This window comes from Budorcas taxicolor, chromosome 11 (genome assembly GCF_023091745.1).
Source record: "Budorcas taxicolor isolate Tak-1 chromosome 11, Takin1.1, whole genome shotgun sequence".
Taxonomy (NCBI): Eukaryota; Metazoa; Chordata; class Mammalia; order Artiodactyla; family Bovidae; genus Budorcas; species Budorcas taxicolor.
Genome location: NC_068920.1, coordinates 132779109 through 132799913, shown reverse-complemented (window position 1 = coordinate 132799913; position 20805 = coordinate 132779109). Strand labels below are relative to the sequence as shown.

At 55.9% G+C, this 20805-nt stretch overlaps 1 protein-coding gene across 1 annotated transcript; it reads left to right on the top strand.

The window, feature by feature from the left end:
* The first annotated feature begins 4837 nt into the window (after window positions 1-4837).
* On the top strand, window positions 4838-18901 carry GAREM2 (GRB2 associated regulator of MAPK1 subtype 2). Its single transcript, XM_052649509.1, has 6 exons — window positions 4838-4949; window positions 7886-8026; window positions 14146-14276; window positions 15194-16246; window positions 17193-17356; window positions 17878-18901. The coding sequence occupies exons 1-6, from the start codon at window positions 4838-4840 to the stop codon at window positions 18899-18901; spliced, it is 2625 nt and encodes an 874-aa protein (XP_052505469.1).
* The last annotated feature ends 1904 nt before the right edge of the window (window positions 18902-20805 follow it).

The window sequence follows — 20805 nt, the reverse complement described above, 5'->3', positions numbered from 1 at the left end:
AGACATTTAAATATAGGCAAAGAATTTGAATCTTCATTTCTCCAAAGAAAATATACAAATATCCAATAAGCACATGGAAAAATACCCAGCACTATTAGTCATTAAGGAAAATATATTAATAAATCAAAACCACAATGAAATACCGCTTCAAATCCACTAGTTCAGTTCAGTTCAGTCACTCAGTTGTGTCCGACTCTTTGCGACCCTATGAATCGCAGCACGCCAGGCCTCCCGGTCCATCACCAACTCCCGGAGTTCACTCAGACTCACATCCATTGAGTCTGTGATGCCATCCAGCCATCTCATCCTCTGTCGTCCCCTTCTTCTCCTGCCCCCAATCCCTCCCAGCATCAGAGTCCATTCCAATGAGTCAACTCTTCTAGAATGGCTATTAAAAAAACAATACACATCAGCAAGAATGCAGAGAAATTGAAATTGTCATATATTGCTGGTGGGAATGTTAAACAGTACAGTCACTCTGGAAAACAGCTTGGCCGTTCCTCAAAATGTTAAACACAGAGTGGACTTCCCTGGCAATCCAGTGGTCAAGACTCTGTGCTCCCATGCAGGAGGCACAAGTCTGATTCCTGGTCAGGGAACTAAGATCCCACGTTTCACTCAACATGGCCAAAAAAATAAAAATAAACATAGAGTTGCCATCAGTTCAGTTCAGTTCAGTTCAGTCCCTCAGTTGTGTCCAACTCTTTGCGACCCCATGAATTGAAGCACGCCAGGCCTCCCTGTCCATCACCAGCTCCCAGAGTTTACTCAAACCCATGTCCATTGAGTCGGTGATGCCATCGAGCCATCTCATCCTCTGTCGTCCCCTTCTCCTCCTGCCCCCATTCCCTCCCAGCATCAGGGTCTTTTCCAATGAGAACTCTTCGCATGAGGTGGTCAAAGTACTGGAGTTTCAGCTTCAGCATCAGTCCTTCCAATGAACACCCAAGATGTCATACGACTCAGCAATTCCACCACAAGGTAGAGAAGTGAACACATATGTCCACACAGAAACGTGTACACAAATGTTCATAGTGGTGTTATTCATGATGCCAAAGAAGTGGAAACAACCCAAATATCCATCAACTTATCAATGAATAAATAAAATGTAGTTATCCATACACTGGAATATTATTCAGCAATAAAAGTAATGAAGTACTGAAACATGCTGCAATGTGGGGGAAACTTGAAACTTAATGCTAAGTGAAAGAAGCCAGTCATGTTAGACCACACATTTTATTATTCCATTTGTATGAAAATGTAGAGAAACAACAAATTTATAGAGCCAAGAAATCGACTGGCAATTGTTTATAGATCGGGGAGGGCTGGGGAAAGGGACAGACTGCTAATGGTTAGCAATGTCTTTTAGGGAAGGATGATTTGTTTGAAAATTAGATCACGGTGATGGTGGCACAGTATGGTGACTATACTGAAAACATTGAGATTGTTCACTTTAAATAGATGAATTGTATAGTATGTGAATTATGTCTCAATAAAGCTATTTTAAAAAAATTCTGTAAGGAGGAAAAATAAATAAGATCAGCCATGGACTGGTAAATGTTGAAGCTGGGAGAGGAGTACAGGGGGATTCATAATACTATTATCTCTAGTTTACAGTTAAAATTTTCTGGGGATTTTCCTGGGGGTTAAGACGTCGCCTTCCAATGCAGAGGGTGCAATTTTGATCCCTGGCGGGGGGATCTAAGATTCTACATGCTGTACAACCAGAAAACCAAAACCTAAAACAGAGGCACTATTGTAACAAATTCAATAAAGGATTTAAAAATGGTGCCCATCAAAAAAATCTTAAAAAATAAAATTTTCTGAAAGAAAAATTGGATACACCATTTCCTGAACTTCTCAGAGGTGCTTAGCCAGATGTTCTCTGCCCTTTCGGAGTTCATGGGCTCAGAGAAGTTCATCAGTCCTTTTAGGTGGGGTGGAGTAGAGTTGTTTTACACATAACCCAAGCTGCTGCTGTCCACTTTCACCATCTTTCTACTCCACTGACCACTCTGCCCACTCACAGGCAGCTTGGCCAGCCTCTGCCACGGCCTGGCCTCTGGGCCAACAGTGAGCCTCCGCCAGGGCCAGCCCCCCTTCCCGGCCTCCACCTCCAAATCCCTGACCTCTAGTATGTCCTCCTTCCTACTTGTCACCACCCACCCTGTCAGAGCGGGAACCCATAGCAGAGCAGCTGGGACCCCAGTGAACCAGCTCTTGCCTCCTCCCCTCAGACCTCTCTGTCCCCTACACAGACTCTCCCAGAGGGTGAAACTCAGGCACAGCCTCACACATCATCCAGGCCCCTGGCTCTCACTTCCAGACCCACTGCCCCCTCTGGCCTCTCTGTGAGTATCCTCCTCCCTCCAGGTGCTTCCCTGCGCTCCGTGCTGCCAGCTGCCTTCCAGCAGTCTCATCCCACGGACAGATCTGCAAGAAGCTGAGTTCCTTCCTATATGACTCTTGACCCCTAAACAAATGAAGATATGTATATGTTTGGGCACTTTGAGGTCCCTGGAGATCTGCCAGTGATTAAAAAGCACTAGAAAGGTTCTGGAACATTCTACAACAATTAGAGAGTGGGCAACCAGGTAGCAACCAGTTAGGTAGCTCTGTTTGATGTCTCACACTTGTGTGGTCTCTGATTCAGCCCCAATCCAGAGTGACTTCGGTATGAAATACAAAGGGAGGAAAGAAGATCAGAAGAGGAACTGAAGACAGGCTGCAACAGCAGAGTCAGAGAGGAGGAAGGGCCAGAAGCAGAACTGCCAGGACTTGGTGACCAGTTGGATATTAGGACTAAGAAGAGTTCCAGGTGAGGGGAACCAGGTGAACGGTGATGGCCTTAGTTAGGATAGAAAATAAAAGAGGACCAAATTCCAGTGTGATGGTTGAAATGGAATGCCTGTGAATCACTCTGGCAGGTAGCAGGGCTTAGCTGGAGACTGAGGTCTAGAGCTGAAGTGAACCAGCAATGCTGTGATGTGGCATCTACATCAGAGCTCAGAGGCCTCTCTCAGAGATAGGGTGGCCCTATGGTCCGACCCTGCTTTACACTTGCAATCCTGGTTTATGCCTATTGTCTCTGTTAGCACTTCCTTCTCTCTCAAAAGTGTCCCAGTTTGGATGACAAACTGTCTTCCAGTCAGAGCTCTGTTTTTTTCCTGCTCTGTGACCTTTGGAACAAAGCATTTCTGCTCTTGGCGTCTCCCCTTTCTTTCCTCTGCAAAAGATGGAGATTGAACAGTGATGCGAAATGTCCCTTCCGGCTGAGAAGTTGTGTCCATTTTATCCGGTGCCATCTCTCTTAGGGTTCAGGTCACCATATGTGGCATGTCAGTCATCTCCGAAGAGAAGGTTTGTGTGTATGTGTTGCGGGGTGGGTACCCAGGCTGAGGACTAGCGTCCATGGAGCCCTTTCAGCACCAGCCTGTGTCTACGCTAGAGTTATCTGGCTCACAGGACTGGTGACAATCGGTGAGAAAGGGCTGGGAACTTGGAAAGCGCTCTTTGGTGAGGGCATTTAAGTCACTTCAGTCATGTCTGACTCTGTGCGACCCCACAGACAGCAGCCCACCAGGTTCCCCCGTCCCTGGGATTCTCCAGGCAAGAACACTGGAGTGGGTTGCCATTTCCTTCTCCAGTGCATGAAAGTGAAAAGTGAAAGTGAAGTCGCTCAGTCGAGTCTGACTCTTAGCGACCCCATGGACTGCAGCCCACCAGGCTCCTCCATCCATGGGATTTTCCAGGCAAGAGTACTGGAGTGGGGTGCCAATGCCTCTTCCGTTGGTGAGGGCAGAGGGCTGGTATTAGGCTTAGGTGACTGCCTGGGAAGGCAGTGGGACTTGCAGTCAAGTGCAAGTGAAAGTCGCTTAGTCACGTCCGACTCTTTGCGACCCCATAGACCATACAGTCCATGGAATTCTCCAGGCCAGAGTACTGGAGTGGGTAGCTTTTCCCTTCTCCAGAGGATCTTTCCAACCCAGGGATCGAACCCAGGTCTCCCACATTGCAGGTGGATTCTTTACCAGCTGAGTCATAAGGGAAGCCCAAGAAGACTGGAGTGGGCATCCTATCCCTTCTGCAGTGGATCTTCCCCACCCAAGAATCGAACCAGGGTCTCCTGCATTGCAGGTGGATTCTTTACCGAGTTATCAGGGAAGCCACTTGTAGTCAAACCTGGCTTCAAATCGAGCTGCCACTTGACCTCTCTGAGTCTCAGTTTGCTCATCAGTAAATTGGGGATAATAAGGCGGCCCTGCCAGGATGTGTGAATCTGGAGGTGATACGAGTGTTGGAGGCAGCAATCACCTTGGAGGTGATACAAGTCTGGGATCGCAGCGGCTGAACTATGGGCAGAAGCTTTAGGAAGCGAAGCCAGACCCGGAGTGGGATGGGAGGCGATTCCCGGAGGCCGGGAGGCACCAGCGGGCTGGGACTGGCTCTGCTCGTGGCGGGGAAGCGGGGATCCCAACACGCTGGCCGGGGAAGGGGAGGCCAACCCCGCAGATGCCGCCTCGCGTCCTCGATTACCCTCCGGGCGCCCGCCTGGGGTCGCCGGTCCCCGGCTGTCACCTGGACGCTCGGGGAGGGGGCGAGGGAACCGGGCGGGCGGGGAGGCGGGACTTGGAGGCCGGGGGGGTGGGGCGAGGGGCGGGTGGCGGGGGCCCGCGCCCCGCGGGGAGGCCGACCACGTGACGCCCGCAGCCCCGGGCCGGGCGGCCAGGCGGGGAGCGCCGCGGCGGCCCCAGGAGGTGGCGGCGGGCGCGGGAGCCCGGGCCGCACGGGACCGGTCGTCGGGGCCCCGGGACGGCGACCCCGGGGCTCCCATGCCATGGAGAAGCTGGCGGCCGGGCTGGCCGGCCTGCGCTGGAGCATGGGCGCCTTCCCGCTGGACCTCATCGTCAGCCGCTGCCGCTTGCCCACGCTCGCCTGCCTCGGGCCAGGTACCGGGGGTGCTGGGGAGAGGGGTCGCGGGGGCTCTCCCGGCAGGTGCCAGCGGGGCCGTGAGGATGCGGCCCCTGCCCTCCCGCTCGTCCGCGCGGACCTCGCTCTCTTCCCGGCGCGCCTCCCGGGAGACCCGGGGTCCAGAAACCGAGGGGATGCCTCCTCCCGGGCCCCGCGGACGGGCGCAGGGACAGAAACCTGGGACAGGGACTGGAGCCGGGCCCCGGAGAGAGCTCTCCGGCCCCGCTGGACCCCGGAGTCTGGCGGAGTCACCCAGCCCGTCCCGTCGGTGCACCCCTTTCTCTCGCCGCCCTCGGACCCCCGTCCGAGCCGCGCCCCCCTCCGTCTCTTTGTCTCTGGCCTCTCACCTCGATCCTCCCGCATCTCTGGGCCTCGGACTCTTGTCTTCACACTGCCGCCGCCCCCCACCCTTACCCCAGCCCTCCTGGGACTCTTCTCGCACCCTCCTTTCGCGGCCCGGGGGTGGTGGGCAGCCTCCGCCCCCGCGGACCGGCAGGCCCCCTCTGGGCCTGAAGGAGCGAGTCCTCCCTCCGGGCGCGCCCCCAAGCCCCCCACCCCCCACCCCCGGCCCTTCCCGCATCTTGTTCCACTTCTCCTTGGGGCCCCGGGGGCCCAGGTTGCTCTGCTGATGCTTGGGGGCCCGAGAGGGGTGCCCGGAGGCTGCCCAGAGCAAGGGGACCGTTTCAGGAAAAGGGGGCCGCTTGGCTGGGGGAGGGGCGGGAGCCGGGGCTGGCAGCCAGGCCGGGGGTTTTGTGTGTGAGAAGAATAGGGGTTTGGCCCGCGTTGGCACACTCGCTTCCCTGAATGCTAATGCGGCCCGCGGCTTCAGGCTCGTCTCCTCTTCGCTGGGGCCAGCAGCCTCTCCGCCGACCCGCGGCGGCCCGGAGTGGGTACAGCGAGGGTCAGCGTGTCCAGGAGCGGGCTCCGTGAAGCATCTGTGCCTGGGCCGTCGGGCAGGGGTGCCTGGCTGTCTAGTGTCTTGTTCTTGCCCATCATCAGCGTGTGATGCCGATGTCAACAGCAAAGCTGTGCGTGTGTCTGCGTGTGAATGGAATATGCTGGTCCTACGTCGTGCCTGGCCACTTTCCCACGCACCCTCTTTGGCATCTTCCCCTCCTGGGGGCTTTTTTGAGGACAGACAGGCCTCCTTTGGGCTCCCTTGACCCCTGGCCCCTTGTCTTGTCTCCTGCTGTGCACCCATTATAATGGTCAGTTTATTGTCCTCCTACTGGGCCGCTGGCTCCTGGAGGTAGGGCATCCTGCCTAACAAAGATTATGGAAGGACTGAATGAATGAATGAAAGCATGAGCAACTGGTGTAATGGCCCAGCCGTCTGTCTGTGACAGTGGTGGCTATGGCTGTGGTCACCTTTTGTTATCAAAATTGTGAGTTGTGAATATGTGATCAAAGGTATGTCTTGGCCCGTGCATTAGTGTGACCGTGAGACTGAGTTGTGTCATAGGGGTGACAAGCCCCTGTCGCTGTGATCCAGGTGGCTGTGCTGTCTCCACTGTTGGTGACCTTGATCTATGGTTGGAGTGTGTCCTATGTGGCTGTGGCCTGCATCCCTTGGAAGGGCAGGCTGGGGCTTAAGAGAGCTCTAAGAGGAGGTTACAGAGTAGGAGAACATTCTCTGCCCCAGGTGAGGAGTTGAGGAGAAAGCCCCACACCCCCAACCAGATATACACATACACGTGGTGAGAGCCAGGCCCTCCCTGAAGGTCCTGAACACATTCCCCTCCACTCCCCTTCCCGCATCAAATGCACATACTTCAGGGAGTCCCCAGCCATCAGAGTAAACCATTTCCCATTTGATTGGGTGGCAGAAATTTATTAAGTTGTGTTGGAGGGAGCATCCCCCACCCCCACCCTACCCACCAGCTGCATCCAGGAAACGGCTCCAAGGCCTCCTGGAAGCTGGGCCAGCCTCCTGCTCTCCTGGAAACTGTTGCTGGGGTCGGAGCCTCTGGGGCCCGGGCCCCTCCTAACACCTTTGCCCCAGTGCAGCTTCCCCCAGGACTATCCTCCTCCGCTTCTAAATCCACCCCTTTGCCCCCTCACCCCTACTCTGGCCTTCATCACTGTGTCCCACAAACTGGGAGGTGAAGGGCTCTGAGAGGGAATGCCAAGAAGCAGCTTCTCTGAGGTGGGGCCAGGGGGTATCTGAGACCCCAAATGTTCCCTCTCCTTTGGGGTCCCTTGGATGAAGGAGTCTGTCTGTGGCAGTGGGTGAGAAGGAAAGGGCTGCCCAAGGGAGCCGTGAATCAGCTCCTCTAAGCTCTGCCATTCTCCTGACCTGAGTGACCCATAGCTCTGGGCTCCACAATGGACGACCCCTTCTCAGCACTCTCTGGGCCCCCAACAAGACCCTCCTTTCCTGGCCCAGGAGCTGAGAATTCTGCTGGCGTGAGTTGTGGTTCTGAGGTCCAGCCCAAGTGTCTGCTCAGCACTGTCTCCCATCCTCCCTGCTGCCCCTCTCCCCCGCAACTGGTTTGCTGCCCCTTCTGTGAGAGCTCAGACTGCCTCTATTCAGTGCCTCAAACTGGGCCCATATCCTCTGTTCACATCTCTCCCCACTTCCCGCCCCCTGGGCCTGAGGGCTCCTGGAGGGAGGAGCCCCTGGCTCCAGCACACGCCCTGGGACAGCAGGCAGTCCAGTCGAATGATAAATGCAGGATGGAGGCTGGGTTGGTTGCTGGGGCCCCACTGGAAGCCTGAGCCATGAGAGACGGGGCCTGATTCAGCCCCGAGCTCACAGCTGGCAGCGCCCATCCCTGGAGCGTTGCTGGCCTGGACAGGGATCATGGGGAGCTGTCCTCGGGCGGTGTCTCGGTGAGGAGGTCACCCTGTCTCTCTGCCCCTCCTAATGTTCTCTTTTCTCTCCTCCCTTCTCTGTCCTCCTGCCCCCTCCCAGGGGAGTATGCCGAGGGTGTCAGTGAGCGAGACATCCTGCTCATTCATTCCTGCCGCCAGTGGACCACGGTGACAGCCCACACCCTGGAGGAGGGCCACTACGTCATCGGGCCCAAGATTGACATCCCCCTGCAGTACCCAGGTGTGCCCAGGGACAGATGGCACAGAGCCAGTGGGGGATGTAGGCGGGGGATGGGTGCAGGAAGACTTGGGCACTGGATGTTGGTGACTGGCTTTTCCTTAGAGCTGCAGGGAGCGGGGGCGGGGCGGGGGTGGTGGTGACTAAGGTTAGGGTTAGAGTTAGGGTCCAGTGGTGTCCGTACTGTTCTGTGAAGCCCCGGGTTTCTGGTTGCAAACCTTTGATTCCCATTTTAAAGTAGATTTGAAACTAACGATTAAAAAAATCCACACCCTCATACCACTACAAGTCAAACCTTAAACTCTGACTAGAGACATTTGGTGTGTACCACAATCTGCCTCATTAACCCTTTTTGTACAGACCCTCAAAGAAAATATCTCCTGCCAGGATTCTCTCAGTATTGCGCAACCCAAAGACATAGAAACAAAGGGATGCCCAGGCTGATTATATGGCTGCATCTGCTAGCGTTAATCCTGTTTTTTGATATTTGTGTTAAATTTATTGTTTTCATTGATTGACTTTTTTAAAAAAGTCTTCATTGAATTTGTTACAATATTGCTTATATTTCATGTTTTGATTTTTTGGCACCAAGGCATGTGAGATCTAAGTTCTCCATCAGGGATCCCCCTGCATTGGAAGGCGAAGTCTTAACCACTGTGCCACCAGGGAAGTCCCCATTGATTGACTCCTAAGTGAACACTAAAATTTAAAAACTCTTAATAAAATTATGCTAGAGACCAGGGCTTCCCTGGTGGCTCAGTGGTAAAGGACCCGACTGCCAGTGCAGGAGACCTAGGAGATGAGTTCGTTCTCTGGGTCGGGAAGATCCCCTGAAGAAGGAAATGGCAACTCACTCCAGTACTCTTGCCTGGGAAATCCCATGGACAGAGGAGCTTGGTGGGCTACAGTCCAGGGGGGTGCAAAGAGCTGGACATAGCTTAACAATTAAACAACAACAATGAATATTTACTTTTATCTGTTTTATATGTGATGCTGGTGTCCTAAAGATTTTGTTTGAAGAAAGGATTCTGCTTCTAAAAAAAGAAGCCCTTTCATTTTACACAGGATGGAACAGAAGGCCTAGGAAAACTTGCCCAGGGTCACACAGCTATTAAGCAGAAGAGCAAGGGCTAGCACCCAGGCATCTCGATTCTTGGGCTGGTGCTGGCTGCCACATCAGGGATGCAGGGTTGCTGTTCCCTGAATGAGAAGGGTGCAAGACTGGTGGCCGTCAGCCCAGAGATGCCCCTATGCAAGCCCAGGAGCCCACAGCTCCTGTGTATCAACATGTGCTGCTTTCCAGACACTGGGCAGAGCTTTGTCACCATCACAGCCTCACAGCAACCCTCTGAGGAAGTCTTACAGAGCTCCAGGAGTTAGGAGTTAGATCAGTTCTGTGTTTAACTGCTATCCACCCCCAAAGAGGGCTTTCCTGGTGGCTCAGATAGTGAAGAATCTGCCTGCAATGTGGGAGACTTGGTTTCATCCCTGGGTTGGGAAGATCTCCTGGAGAAGGGAATGGCAACCTACTCTGGTATTGTTGCCTGGAGAATTCCATGGACAGAAGAGTCTGGCGGCTACAGTCCATGGGGTCCCAAAGAGTCAAACATGACAGAGGTATTTTTACTTTCACCCTGCAACAAAGGTTGGAATCCATGGAGCTGGGAAGGCTCCCAGCCCCTTCTTCACAGGTCTGCTGTTCCCCCTCTGGCCCTGCCTGGTTCTCCCCTGAGTCAGTGGGACAGGACCAAACCCTTTACAGGGCTTCTGCTTTTTACAACACCCTGTGAACTTGTATTCCTGTAGCCCCCACACCCCATTTTGAAGATGAGGAAACTCAAGTATCCTTCTGACCTGGGGTTCTGTCCTGGGGCCCCTGGGAAGGCCTGCCCAAGCTAGAAACTTCCCAGCCTGGTTATTTGGCATTGGTCCAGGGAAAAGTCCCAGGTCATCTCATTGGGACAAAAAAGCAAAGACTGGGGGACTTCCCTGCTGCTCCAGTAACCACTGGACTCTTCTCTTCCACTGCAGTGGGCGGGGGTTGTATCCCTGGTCCGGGAATAAGATCCCGCTGCCAATAAAAACCAAAACAAATCAGGGAAACCGAGATCCAGAGTCTCCTAGGGAACTGTGGGTCCACGGGGCTCCTGGCTCTTTCCCCCCATGGGTTTTGGTGGCCCCTTGACTGTGTATGGCGGTGATCATGGGGTGACAGCTGGCTAGCAGAGGTTTCGCATCCCTGACCCATCTTTCCGGTGGGCTGCTCTTGCCCCGCCTGGTTGCGGGGGCTGGGGAGGTCGAAGCCCCCCTAGGAGGGGGAGAGGCCGTCGGCAGGTTAACGAGGAAGCTCTGAGTGCACAGCCCGACGCTGGTTCCTCCTAATGAATTAGTAATAGCGCGGGCTGGCGGGCGGGCGGGGGCGGAGGCTGCGGACCTTGGAGAAAGCCGCCGCGGTGGGCGGGGTGGGGTGGGGGAAGGAGTGGGAAGGAGCGCTCAGGGCGGTGCCTGGCCCCGAGTCGGGTAGTGGGTCGCTGCTGGAGACCCGGGTCTCCAGGCCAAGGTTCACCGCCGGGGGAGGCAGGGAGACCAGCTTTCGGGACCCTGCGGAGCACCGCGTGAGCCAAGTTGTATGCTTCCATTTTACCGATGAGAAAACCGAAGCCTATAGCGATTAAATACTTTGCTCAAGACCATACAGGTGGCAGGTGGCACCAGGTCTGTCCGACTGTCAAGTCCGTGCATTTATCCACCATTCTTTAAGGAGTATCTGCTCTGGGTCAGCTGCTGGCAGGGAGCGTTGACAAGCAAGACCCAGCTTCAGGCTGGAAGGGACGGTCAGGACCGCGATAATGTGCTTTGGGAGTCTCGGGCAGGGAGGAGGGGCAGGCCAGGGTGGGGCAGGTCCCTAGAGCCGCGGGGGTCGGAGGGGGCGGGTGAAGACCTCTTGTCTCTTGTAGGGGGAAGGCAGGAGAGGAAGCTGCCCCCAGTGGGGCCGCAGAGGGAGGAGAAGGCTTCCAGGGGCCAAAGCATCACTCCCCAGAGGTCTTCTTTCCTTCCTCCCGGCAGTGATGACCGGTGCTGGGCTCAGGCTGCGGCGGAGGGGGTGGTGCTGGCTACCATGGTTACATTGATCTTCCCTGCCACATCCTCCCCCGGCTCTAGCCCTGACTTGGCTCCAGCTCTCCCCACAGGGGGCAGTGGGCATTTCTCCCTGCCTGGCTGCTTGGAATTGGTAGTGGGGGTGGGGGTGGGGGTGGTTGTGTGTGGTTATGGGGGCGGCGACTGGATGAGGGACGGGGGCCACTCTTGGATGGTGGCAGACCTGTGATTTCTGACCTGCTCGGTCCCTTCCCCAGGATAGCCCTGCTGCCCTCTAGGGCTGTGGCTCCTCTGAGGCCTCTTCCCACCAGGGTCTCAGAGTGGTTGGAGCAGGGTATGGGGTAGGGATGGGGTGCATTCCCTCTGGCTTTCTCTGGGCATTTCCCCCTCTCTTGATTCTCCCTTTTCCTGCTCTTAGATGTTGACGCTGCAGGCGCTGCCCTGGGCTATCTGCTCTGCACACTCTGCCTTAGGACAGGTGTCTCTATTTGGGTTCTGGTTGGGCTTTGAACCCACCACAACCCCCATGCTGTATAGACAATGCTGTGTGTGTTCCTGCTAGGAGTACACTGTGGGATATCTCTGGGAAGGGGGTCCCCGATGGGTCGGGATCCTCTTTTCTTCCTCTTCCCTGAGCTATCTGGCCTGCCCCACAGCTGACACTGCCTCCCGTGGGCTGGTGATCTATTACTTCTGACGACACTTCCCCAAGCCCTGCACCCACACGCTCACCTGCCTGCCTTAGGAGCACCACCTGCAGGGCTCCCCAGTTTGGCCCATGCTCCTGATAGCTTACGGTGCACAGTGTCGGATTCGTGATCTCTGAAGATTTAGCTTTGGGACTAAGGACCAGGCTTGATCACTAAGAGCATTTGTGTAGCAGAGTTTTATTAAAGTATGACAAGGGACAGAGAAAGCTTCTGACATAGACCTCAGGAGTTATGTAAATTAGTTATTATAATAAATCAAAAGCATGTCTCAAGGTTGTAAAGATCTTACTAGACCCACTCCCATAATTTACATTTTAAGATAACAGGATCAGCCAGAAGATTTTCAGGAAGGAGAAACTGTCCTCAAGCAGGATACATTGTTGTCATATAATCCTTAGTACAGAGTTTAAACTGAGTTGTTTGTTGTGTAATCATCAGTTCTTAAAGGAAAAAACGTTTGATGTGACTAAGGAATGTAGAGGGAAAAAAAGTTTGTCCTTTTCTTCTCTTTGAGATCCCCAGACCCCTCTCTCCTTGGGCACCCCCAGATTTCTTATCAACCTGCGTAGGAATTGACTCTCTCACTCCCCACTGGTTCCTTCCAGGGTCCCAGTTTTGGTTAACAGCTCTGCTGTCTCCATTTCTGACCAGGCTGGTAGCTGCAACCCCTTCCTCCCTGACCACTCAGCAGTCACCGCAGTCTGATGAGGCTCCCTGCTGGAACCTGTACCCCTTGTTCTGTTTGTTTTTTGCTCTCCCCTCAGCTGATGCCCCTGCTCTTTTCCAGAACTCGTTATTGGGTTATTTACCTAAGTGTCCCTGTTATCTTTATAGAGTTCACCTTTGATCTTGGTCTTTCTTTGCTCAGAACACTCCAGTGGGTTTCATTCTTATGGAATAAAGTCCTACCATATGGCATTCAGAGCTTTTCATAGCCCAGTCTGTTGGAGCCATCCTGCCATCCCATCACACCCTGCTATCACATACTGTATCTGGATTTGGTATCTTGAGGGCAGATCATATCTTACCCAGACCTGCCCCCCTCATTGGGCCTAAGCTAGTGTCTGGCACACAGTAGGTGCTCTATAAATGCGTGTGGAATGAATAAATGAATGTAATAGGCAGCAACCACCAGAAACACTGCAGAAGTTAGAGTCACCTTGTCTTCTCTCAACCTATACAAGACTCTCTTCCTCCTGTGTAAGGCCTAAAAAGAGGCCGGATGCCAGCCTGGTTCACAGCCTGTCTCTGTGCTCATGTAAGTGAGCACATGGGGCTTCCCAGGTGACTCAGTAGTAAAAAAATCTGCTTGCTAATGCAGGAGACACGGATTCCATCCCTGGGTCAGGCAGATCCCCTGGAGGAGGATGTGGCCACCCACTCCAGTATTCTTGCCTGGGAAATCCCATGGACAGAGGCACCTGGTGGGCTACAGTCCCTGGGGTTGCAAAAGAGGTGGGGATGACTTAGCAACTAAACAACAACAAGGTGGGCACATAAAAGGTATGTGGCCAGTGAGGCCAGAAAGTTAACACAGAGGGTTGTCAGCGTTACAGATTAGCATCATTCTTTACAGCCTGTGTCTTCTGGGGGCATCTGCTGAGCCAGTGGAAACACAGCCTCGGACTGCAGATCGGGAAGACCTCATCTGAGGGAGGCAGCTTGCTGGGCTCAGATCTGAGGCCTCTGGGACAGTGGTGCTGGATGTTGGACCACAGTGGGGTTTGGGAACAGATCAGGAGTCAGAGTGGCTCTCCTTGGGTCTCCAAAGCCTGGGGCTGGGCCCTGGTTTGCCCATTGCATCAGTGTGGGTTAGCAATCTAAAGCTAACACAGGAGGCCAGATTCAGACAGGGCCTGCAAACATCTGCTCCAGCTTCTTCAGATGAGGATTCAAAATCTCTGAGAGGGGAAGGGATTTGTCTGGGTCATAGCAAATCAGAGTTGGGCTGGGACCAAGCTAGGCATCAGCATCCCCATTGCCACACTAATGTTGGTGTTCAAGTGTTTGGGTACCAGTTTGCCCTTGAGTTTCTCTAGGCAGACAGCTGCTGGCCTTGTCACACAGCCACAAACTCTCCACTGGGTACGGGCTGTGCTCTATTTGCTAGGAATCTGTGTTCACCTATCTCCTGAGTCTTGAACTAGCTGACCAGCTTCCACTAGTGCAAACCTGCCCTTCTGCCCACCTGAGCCAGAGGGACTGGCTGAGATGAGGGGCAAAAGATGTGGGGACCATGAGGCCTCTCAGGATGCAGGCTAGGCTTCCCAGCAAGCAGGCCCACCCTAGCAGCCTGCATTCTCTCCTGTGCAGGGAAGTTCAAGCTCCTGGAGCAGGCCCGGGATGTTCGGGAGCCAGTGAGATACTTCAGCAGCGTGGAGGAGGTGGCCAGCGTCTTTCCTGATCGCATCTTTGTGATGGAAGCCATCACCTTCAGTGTCAAGGTCAGTCCTTTCTGCATTGGACATGGTGCCCCCAGGTTCCATTATCCTCAGGGGATAATGACCCTGGTTGGAGGGTTCCCATTTAAGTGTCACAGTGTGGCTTCTGGCAGCCCCCTGAAAGTCTCTGGCTAGGTGTATGAACTTCCTGGAACTGGGCCCAAGAACTTCCTGCAAAAGGTGGGGAAGCAGGAAGTGTGTGTGGAGGTATGTGTGTGGAGGTTCATGGCTTGACTTGGGAGATCTTTCAGGGCAGCCATCCTAGCATCTACTGGTGGGGGTGGTGGCTGTGGAGACATAGAGTGCAAGCAGTCCCCCACTTAATGTACAGATAGCTCTTTACTGTTTACAAACCCTTTTCTTATCCATCAATTCATTCCTCTTCAGAGTAGTCTTGTTGAATAGGTGGAGGATTATTATTGCCCAATTGTAAAAAATACAAGCATTGCTGTATATTGAATATTTTCAAAGTATTTCAGTATACATAAAGTTTATTTAGGGCTTTCCTGGTGGCTCAGATAGTAATGAATCTGCCTGCAGTGTGGGAGACCCAGTCCTATCCTTGGAGAAGGAAATGACAACCCACTCCAGTATTCTTGCCTGGGAAATCCCATGGACAGAGAAGCCTGGCAGGCTACAGTTCATGGAGTCACAGAGTCAGACATGGCTGAGCGATTAACACTTACTTTATAGTCTATTTAATCCTTCCAGCAATTCTTACAGCAAATAAAATAATTACGTTTCCAAGAGGTAACTCTGAGGCTGCACCACCGTGACCACGTGGCCTCTACAGAATGCATGTCCTCAGTTCAGTGCTCTTGATCTTGGGAAAGCCCCAAAAGGAGGGTTGCCTTCCTGGGTCCCCGGACTGGCTTTCCCCGGCTGGGGCTAAGGCCTCCCTCTGTTTCTGGGATCCCCAGGTGGTGTCAGGAGAGTTCAGCGAGGATAGCGAGGTGTACAACTTCACGCTGCACGCGGGTGACGAGCTCACTCTCATGGGGCAGGCGGAGATCCTGTGCGCCAAGACCACCAAGGAGCGCTCGCGCTTCACGACCCTGCTGCGCAAGTTGGGCCGGGCCGGAGCGCTGGCTGGGGTGGGCGGCGGCAGTAGCGGCAGCCCGGGGGGCGCGGGGGCCGCGGGTGGCGGCGGGGGCGCCAGGCCCATCAAAGGCAAGATGCCCTGCCTCATCTGCATGAACCACCGCACCAACGAGAGCCTGAGCCTGCCCTTCCAGTGCCAGGGCCGCTTCAGCACGCGCAGCCCGCTGGAGCTGCAGATGCAGGAGGGCGAGCACACGGTGCGCGCCATTATCGAGCGCGTGCGGCTCCCGGTGAACGTGCTGGTGCCCAGCCGGCCACCCCGCAACCCCTACGACCTGCACCCGGTGCGGGAGGGCCACTGCTACAAGCTGGTCAGCATCATCTCCAAGACAGTGGTGCTGGGGCTGGCGCTGCGCCGCGAGGGACCGGCGCCGCTGCACTTCCTGCTGCTCACCAACACGCCGCGCTTCGCGTTGCCGCAGGGCCTCCTGGCTGGGGACCCGCGCGTCGAGCGCCTGGTGCGCGACAGCGCCTCCTACTGCCGCGAGCGCTTCGACCCCGACGAGTACTCGACCGCCGTGCGCGAGGCGCCCGCCGAGCTGGCCGACGACTGCGCCAGCCCGCGCCGCGCGCGCCTCTGCTTGCCCGCGCCCCCGCGCGCCCTCGTGCCCGCCCGCGCCCCCGGCCCCGGCCCACCAGGCGACGGCGACCAGGAGTACGTGATCCCCGATTGGGCCGGCGGGCCGGAGCCCGCCGCGCCGCCCGCGGAGATCCCCTACGAGGAGCTGTGGACGCACCAGGCAGCCGAGGGCCTAGTCGAGGGCAGGACCCGGCCGCTCCCGGGGCCCGACCTTATCTCCTTCGGAGCCGCCGGGCCGCCCCGCCTGGAGCCCGAGGCGGCGCCGCCTCCGGTGCCTCCCAAATCCGAGGCGGTGAGTGGACGCGGTGGAGGCGAGGAGGGTGGGAGGCCGGGCGCTGAGCTCTGTGGGCCTGGCCTTCCAGGGAGGTGGCCAGCCACGGGGCAGGGTTTGGGTTTGGAAAGCTTGTTCTCCTGGGCCCCTGCCTTGGCATCTCCAGCTCCCAAGGTGTGCGACAGAGGGTGGCCAGATGTGGGGAGGGGGAAGAAAAAAAAGAGGAAAGAGACGCAGGCGCTTTTGTAGGAAGGAGTACCATGGACGGTGGTCTTGGGAGTTGGGGGACAAAGATACCAGCAGGTCCCTAGCCTCATAGAGTATGGGATGAGCCTAGAACAGCGTTACCCAGAAGGTTCCATAGAACAAAGGCTCCTTTAAGTTGTCTGGTGAAAAGAAGGGTCTAGGGTGAAGAAAGTTTGGAACATATAGTCTGAGTCCCAGCTCTCCCCATCCTCACTTTGGAGCCACAGAGTATCCATTGTTTATTATTAGGCTCTGAGAAGTCCTGCAGGTCAGAAACCCATTCATCTGGGTTTAACACAGAAGTTTCCAACAGGACTTGTCCACAGACTATATACAGCACCTATTAATATCCCATGGAGTCCGCTTTGAGTGTTTAACCCATAAGAAAGGGATCCAGATGGCAGATGCTTTTCCTTCCCTTCTCATTACACCTTTGTCATCTTCTTTCTCTCCTTTTCCTTGAGGAAGGAATATGTCTACTTGACTTGTTGTTTTCTCTACCCCGTTTCTTCTTACATTCACGATGGATTTCGAAGGCCACAGGGGACAGTTGTGTGTGTTGTGGACTCTCAATGAGTCTGACAGGCTGGAGATGACGAGAAGGGCTGGGGTGGGTGGCTGAGTAGCAAGGCTGACTTTTGGCAAAGTGGGTCAGTCGCAGGCAACCCCCTTGCCCAGCTGCCTGGGGACAGGGGGTGGCATCATGGCCCTGTGCTTGCAGGTGAAGGAGGAGTGTCGCCTGCTCAACGCCCCTCCTGTGCCCCCGCGGGGTGGCAGTAGCCGGCTCTCGGGTAGCCCCCCAGTACCCCCACGCTTCCCTAAGCTGCAGCCCGTCCACTCCCCCAGCTCCAGCCTCTCCTACTACTCCTCTGGCCTCCAGGATGGGTGAGCCCCTCCCTTCCTTCTCTGGGTCCTGGGCCGCCTCAGGTGGATGGAAGCAGGGGAGGGGGACAGGGAGAGGGTGGGGAGGGGAGCCAGTGTGAGGAAGAGGAAGACTGCAGACCCCCGGGTTTGGAGGGTGCATATTGCTGAGCCGAACCTGAGGGAGGGGCCCTTGGGGTCTGGGGCTTCCTGCCTCAGTTGGCTGCTTACCTAAATGGTGATGACTGCGTGGGAGTGTGGCTCTCTTTCCTTCCAGACTGAGGTCTGCTGCAGGATGGAGTACTCCTTGCCATTGAAAATTTTCTGTGTAGTTCAGTTCAGTTTTTCCTGGAGTGCAGGTTGCCGGAGGGAAGAATAGAGCAATCCCAGAGGGTCTCAGGCCTTGGGGCTGGGGGCTGGACGGGCCAGCATGGCTGAGATCTCTGTGACCTGGCGGAATGGTGGTTTGTGGTGGCACAGGTGCGTGCCTATCACGTTTCCCTCTTGCTCTGCTTACCTGTCTGTGTCTGTGTTTCTGTCTGCAGGGCGGGGTCCCGAAGTGGCAGTGGCTCGCCGTCACCTGACACCTACTCCCTCTATTGCTACCCCTGCACCTGGGGAGACTGCAAGGTGGGCAAGTCCTCCAGCCGTCCACCCCCAGGCCCCCTGCCATCGACCACGCAGCCCAGCCAGGCCTCCCGGGCCCTTGTGGAGCCCCTGAGTAGTCGAGCTGCCCCCCTCCTGGGCGCTGACACCCCTGCCAAGACCTACCACGGCTGCCCACCTCCATTCAAGCCCTCCCACTCCCAGAAACGCTTTGCTCCGTTTGGAGCTCTTAACCCCTTTTCCGGGCCTGCCTACCCCACGGGCCCTTCAGCGGCCTCCTCTTCCGGGCCTGCAGCTCCCTCAGGTCCCCTGGCTACCTCCAGCCCCGCTTACTCCCCAGGCCTGGGCTCTCCAGGCCAGGCCTACTCAGCAGCTTCTGCCTCCTCCTGTCCCACCTCCTCCTCTTCCTCCTCTGAGTGGCAGGAACCCTCCCTGGAGCCCTTCGACCCCTTTGAGCTGGGCCGGGGCAGTTCTCCAGAGCCTGAGCTGCTGCGCTGTCAGGAGCCCAGAGCCGTGGGGGCACCTGGGCCCGGCCTCTCACCACTTGGACCCCCCAAGGCCTTTGAGCCTGAAGGCTTGGTGTTGCGGCAGGGCCCCGCCCCACTGTCACCGGTGGCCCCGCAGGGCCCCGAGGCTGGTGGAGCACGACTCCTTCTCACCCAGGGGCGCCTCGAAGGGCCTCCTGCCAGTCCCCGGGATGGGGCCACGGCCTGGGGAGGCCGAGAAGCCACCTCCTGGCAGCCCCCTGCTGACCTCTCTGCACTCTCCCTGGAGGAGGTCTCCCGAAGTCTGCGCTTCATCGGGCTCTCAGAAGATGTGGTCAGCTTCTTTGCCCGAGAGCGCATAGACGGCAGCATCTTCGTGCAGCTCAGTGAGGACATCCTGGCAGATGACTTCCGCCTGACCAAGCTGCAGGTCAAGAAGATCATGCAGTTCATCAAAGGCTGGCGGCCCAAGATCTGACCTTCCGGCTTGGGGCCGCTTGACTGGAATTTTGGCCCGGAAGCCCCCCGGGGGCCAGCCCTGGCTCTGCAGGGGGACAGCCCACCTCGGGGTGGGGCCTGCCGCTGGGAGAATCTCTGCCAGGACTGCAGCTGCTCAGCAGTCACGGAGAGTGAATCCAGGGGAGGTGTGCTGGGAAATGGCATCCTCTCGGCCAGATGCCTGCATGCCTCTTGCCTCTGAGTGTGCAGAGTACATGGGGGAGGGGCTGAAGGCACCAGCGAACAGGGTGCCCAGAGCTGTGATTCCCACGGGGCAGCCAGAAGCTGGCTTTTGTGGTGACCTAACAGCTCCTTCCGTCCTGCCGTGGAGCTCCCCTGACAGCTTGCACTCAGTCCACAGCTTGTAGGTGCAGGCCGGAGACGAGGGAAGACGATGGCCCACCACTGAAGCACAGATTCCCCAAGTGCCCGCTGTCCTATGTGGACTCTGCCCCAAGCTGCCTCAGAGTCAGAAGGCCCATTTCTGTATCTCTGGGATGCCCTCTTTACCTGCTATCCCCTCTGCTCTGCCATGTGCTGGGTCCCTGGCCCCGAACACGGGTGTATCGCGTACAAGCCTGAGCCACCGCGCCACAGAGCTCTACCTGTGGGCTCTGGTTCTCGGGTGATGCCTTTGGAAGGCCACAGCCCTGCCCTTGACCCACTTACCTGGTGAGGGAGGCAGTTGCTCCCGTTTCCAGCGTTCTGGCCTCTACCCCAATCTCACTGCATCTAGCCCTCTGTCCTGCCTGTTGGGTCCAGTCCGTGACGACTCTGTTTCTATGGAAGGGCAAGTGATTCTAAGGGCAGCTGCACCCTGATTCCGAGGTGGGTGGCCTTCAATCACTCCCACTGGTCTCCTGCCCCATCCCTTGACTCCTGCAACACCTGGTGTCCTTCCCTGGCTTTCTGTCGCTGTTGCAGGTGGCTTGGGAAAACCTACTTTTATCCTCCTGGAGCTGAGCCCTCCTGCGCTTGTTCACGTGCATCCGAGCAGGGCTTTGTGCCCTGAAGCCTGAGCATGGCCATCTGCCGGCACTCAGAGCAGGTTGGCTGTCATGTCCAACCACCCACCCCCCGAGCTCCTCTGTCTCACTTACCAGAACACACTAATTCTCCTAGTATCAGGCCCAGGGGTGTCAGCCTTCTCGTCTGCCTTATCTAGATATTTATTTCCTCTGTTTTTCTATCTTAAGAGTAGAGAAGCCGTGCCAGCGCTCATGCCCTGAGCAGGCTGTCTCAGCACGGAGGGGAGTCAAAGTAGAGCACAGAGACTGGGATGCTGAGACGTTGGGACCACTTAGTGAGTCCTCGAGGGCTAGTGAAATAAATGCTAGACCACTGAAGAGCAGTGCGAATGGAACTGTGTTCTTTCAGAGGGCCGTGGGGACCGACTGGCATGCTGTGCCCTTGGGGAGGGGAGGAACTTGGAAATGGTTATGCACATGGCCCACTTGTTCCTCAGAGGCCCTCATTCCTTTCTGAAAACCCCTCACCTGTCCCAAAACTATAAGAACCTTGAATTCCCGTTAATGTTTCAGCATAATTGAACACACCTCCCGAGGGCTGCTGGGGCTTCCCTGGTAGCTCAACTGGTAAAAAATCTGCCCGCAATGCAGGAGACCTTGGTTCAGTTCCTGGGTCTGGAAGATCCCCTGGAGAAGGGATAGGCTACCCATACTCCGGTATTGGGCTTCCCTGGTGGCTCAGATGGTAAAGAATCCACCCGTAATGCAGGAGACCTGTGTTCGAAAGATCCCCTGGAGAAGGAAATGGATCCACTCCAGTATTCTTGCCTAGGAAATCCCATCGACAGGAGCCTGGCGGGCTACATACAGTCCATGGGGTCAGTCGGACATGACTGAGTGACTAAGCACAGCACAG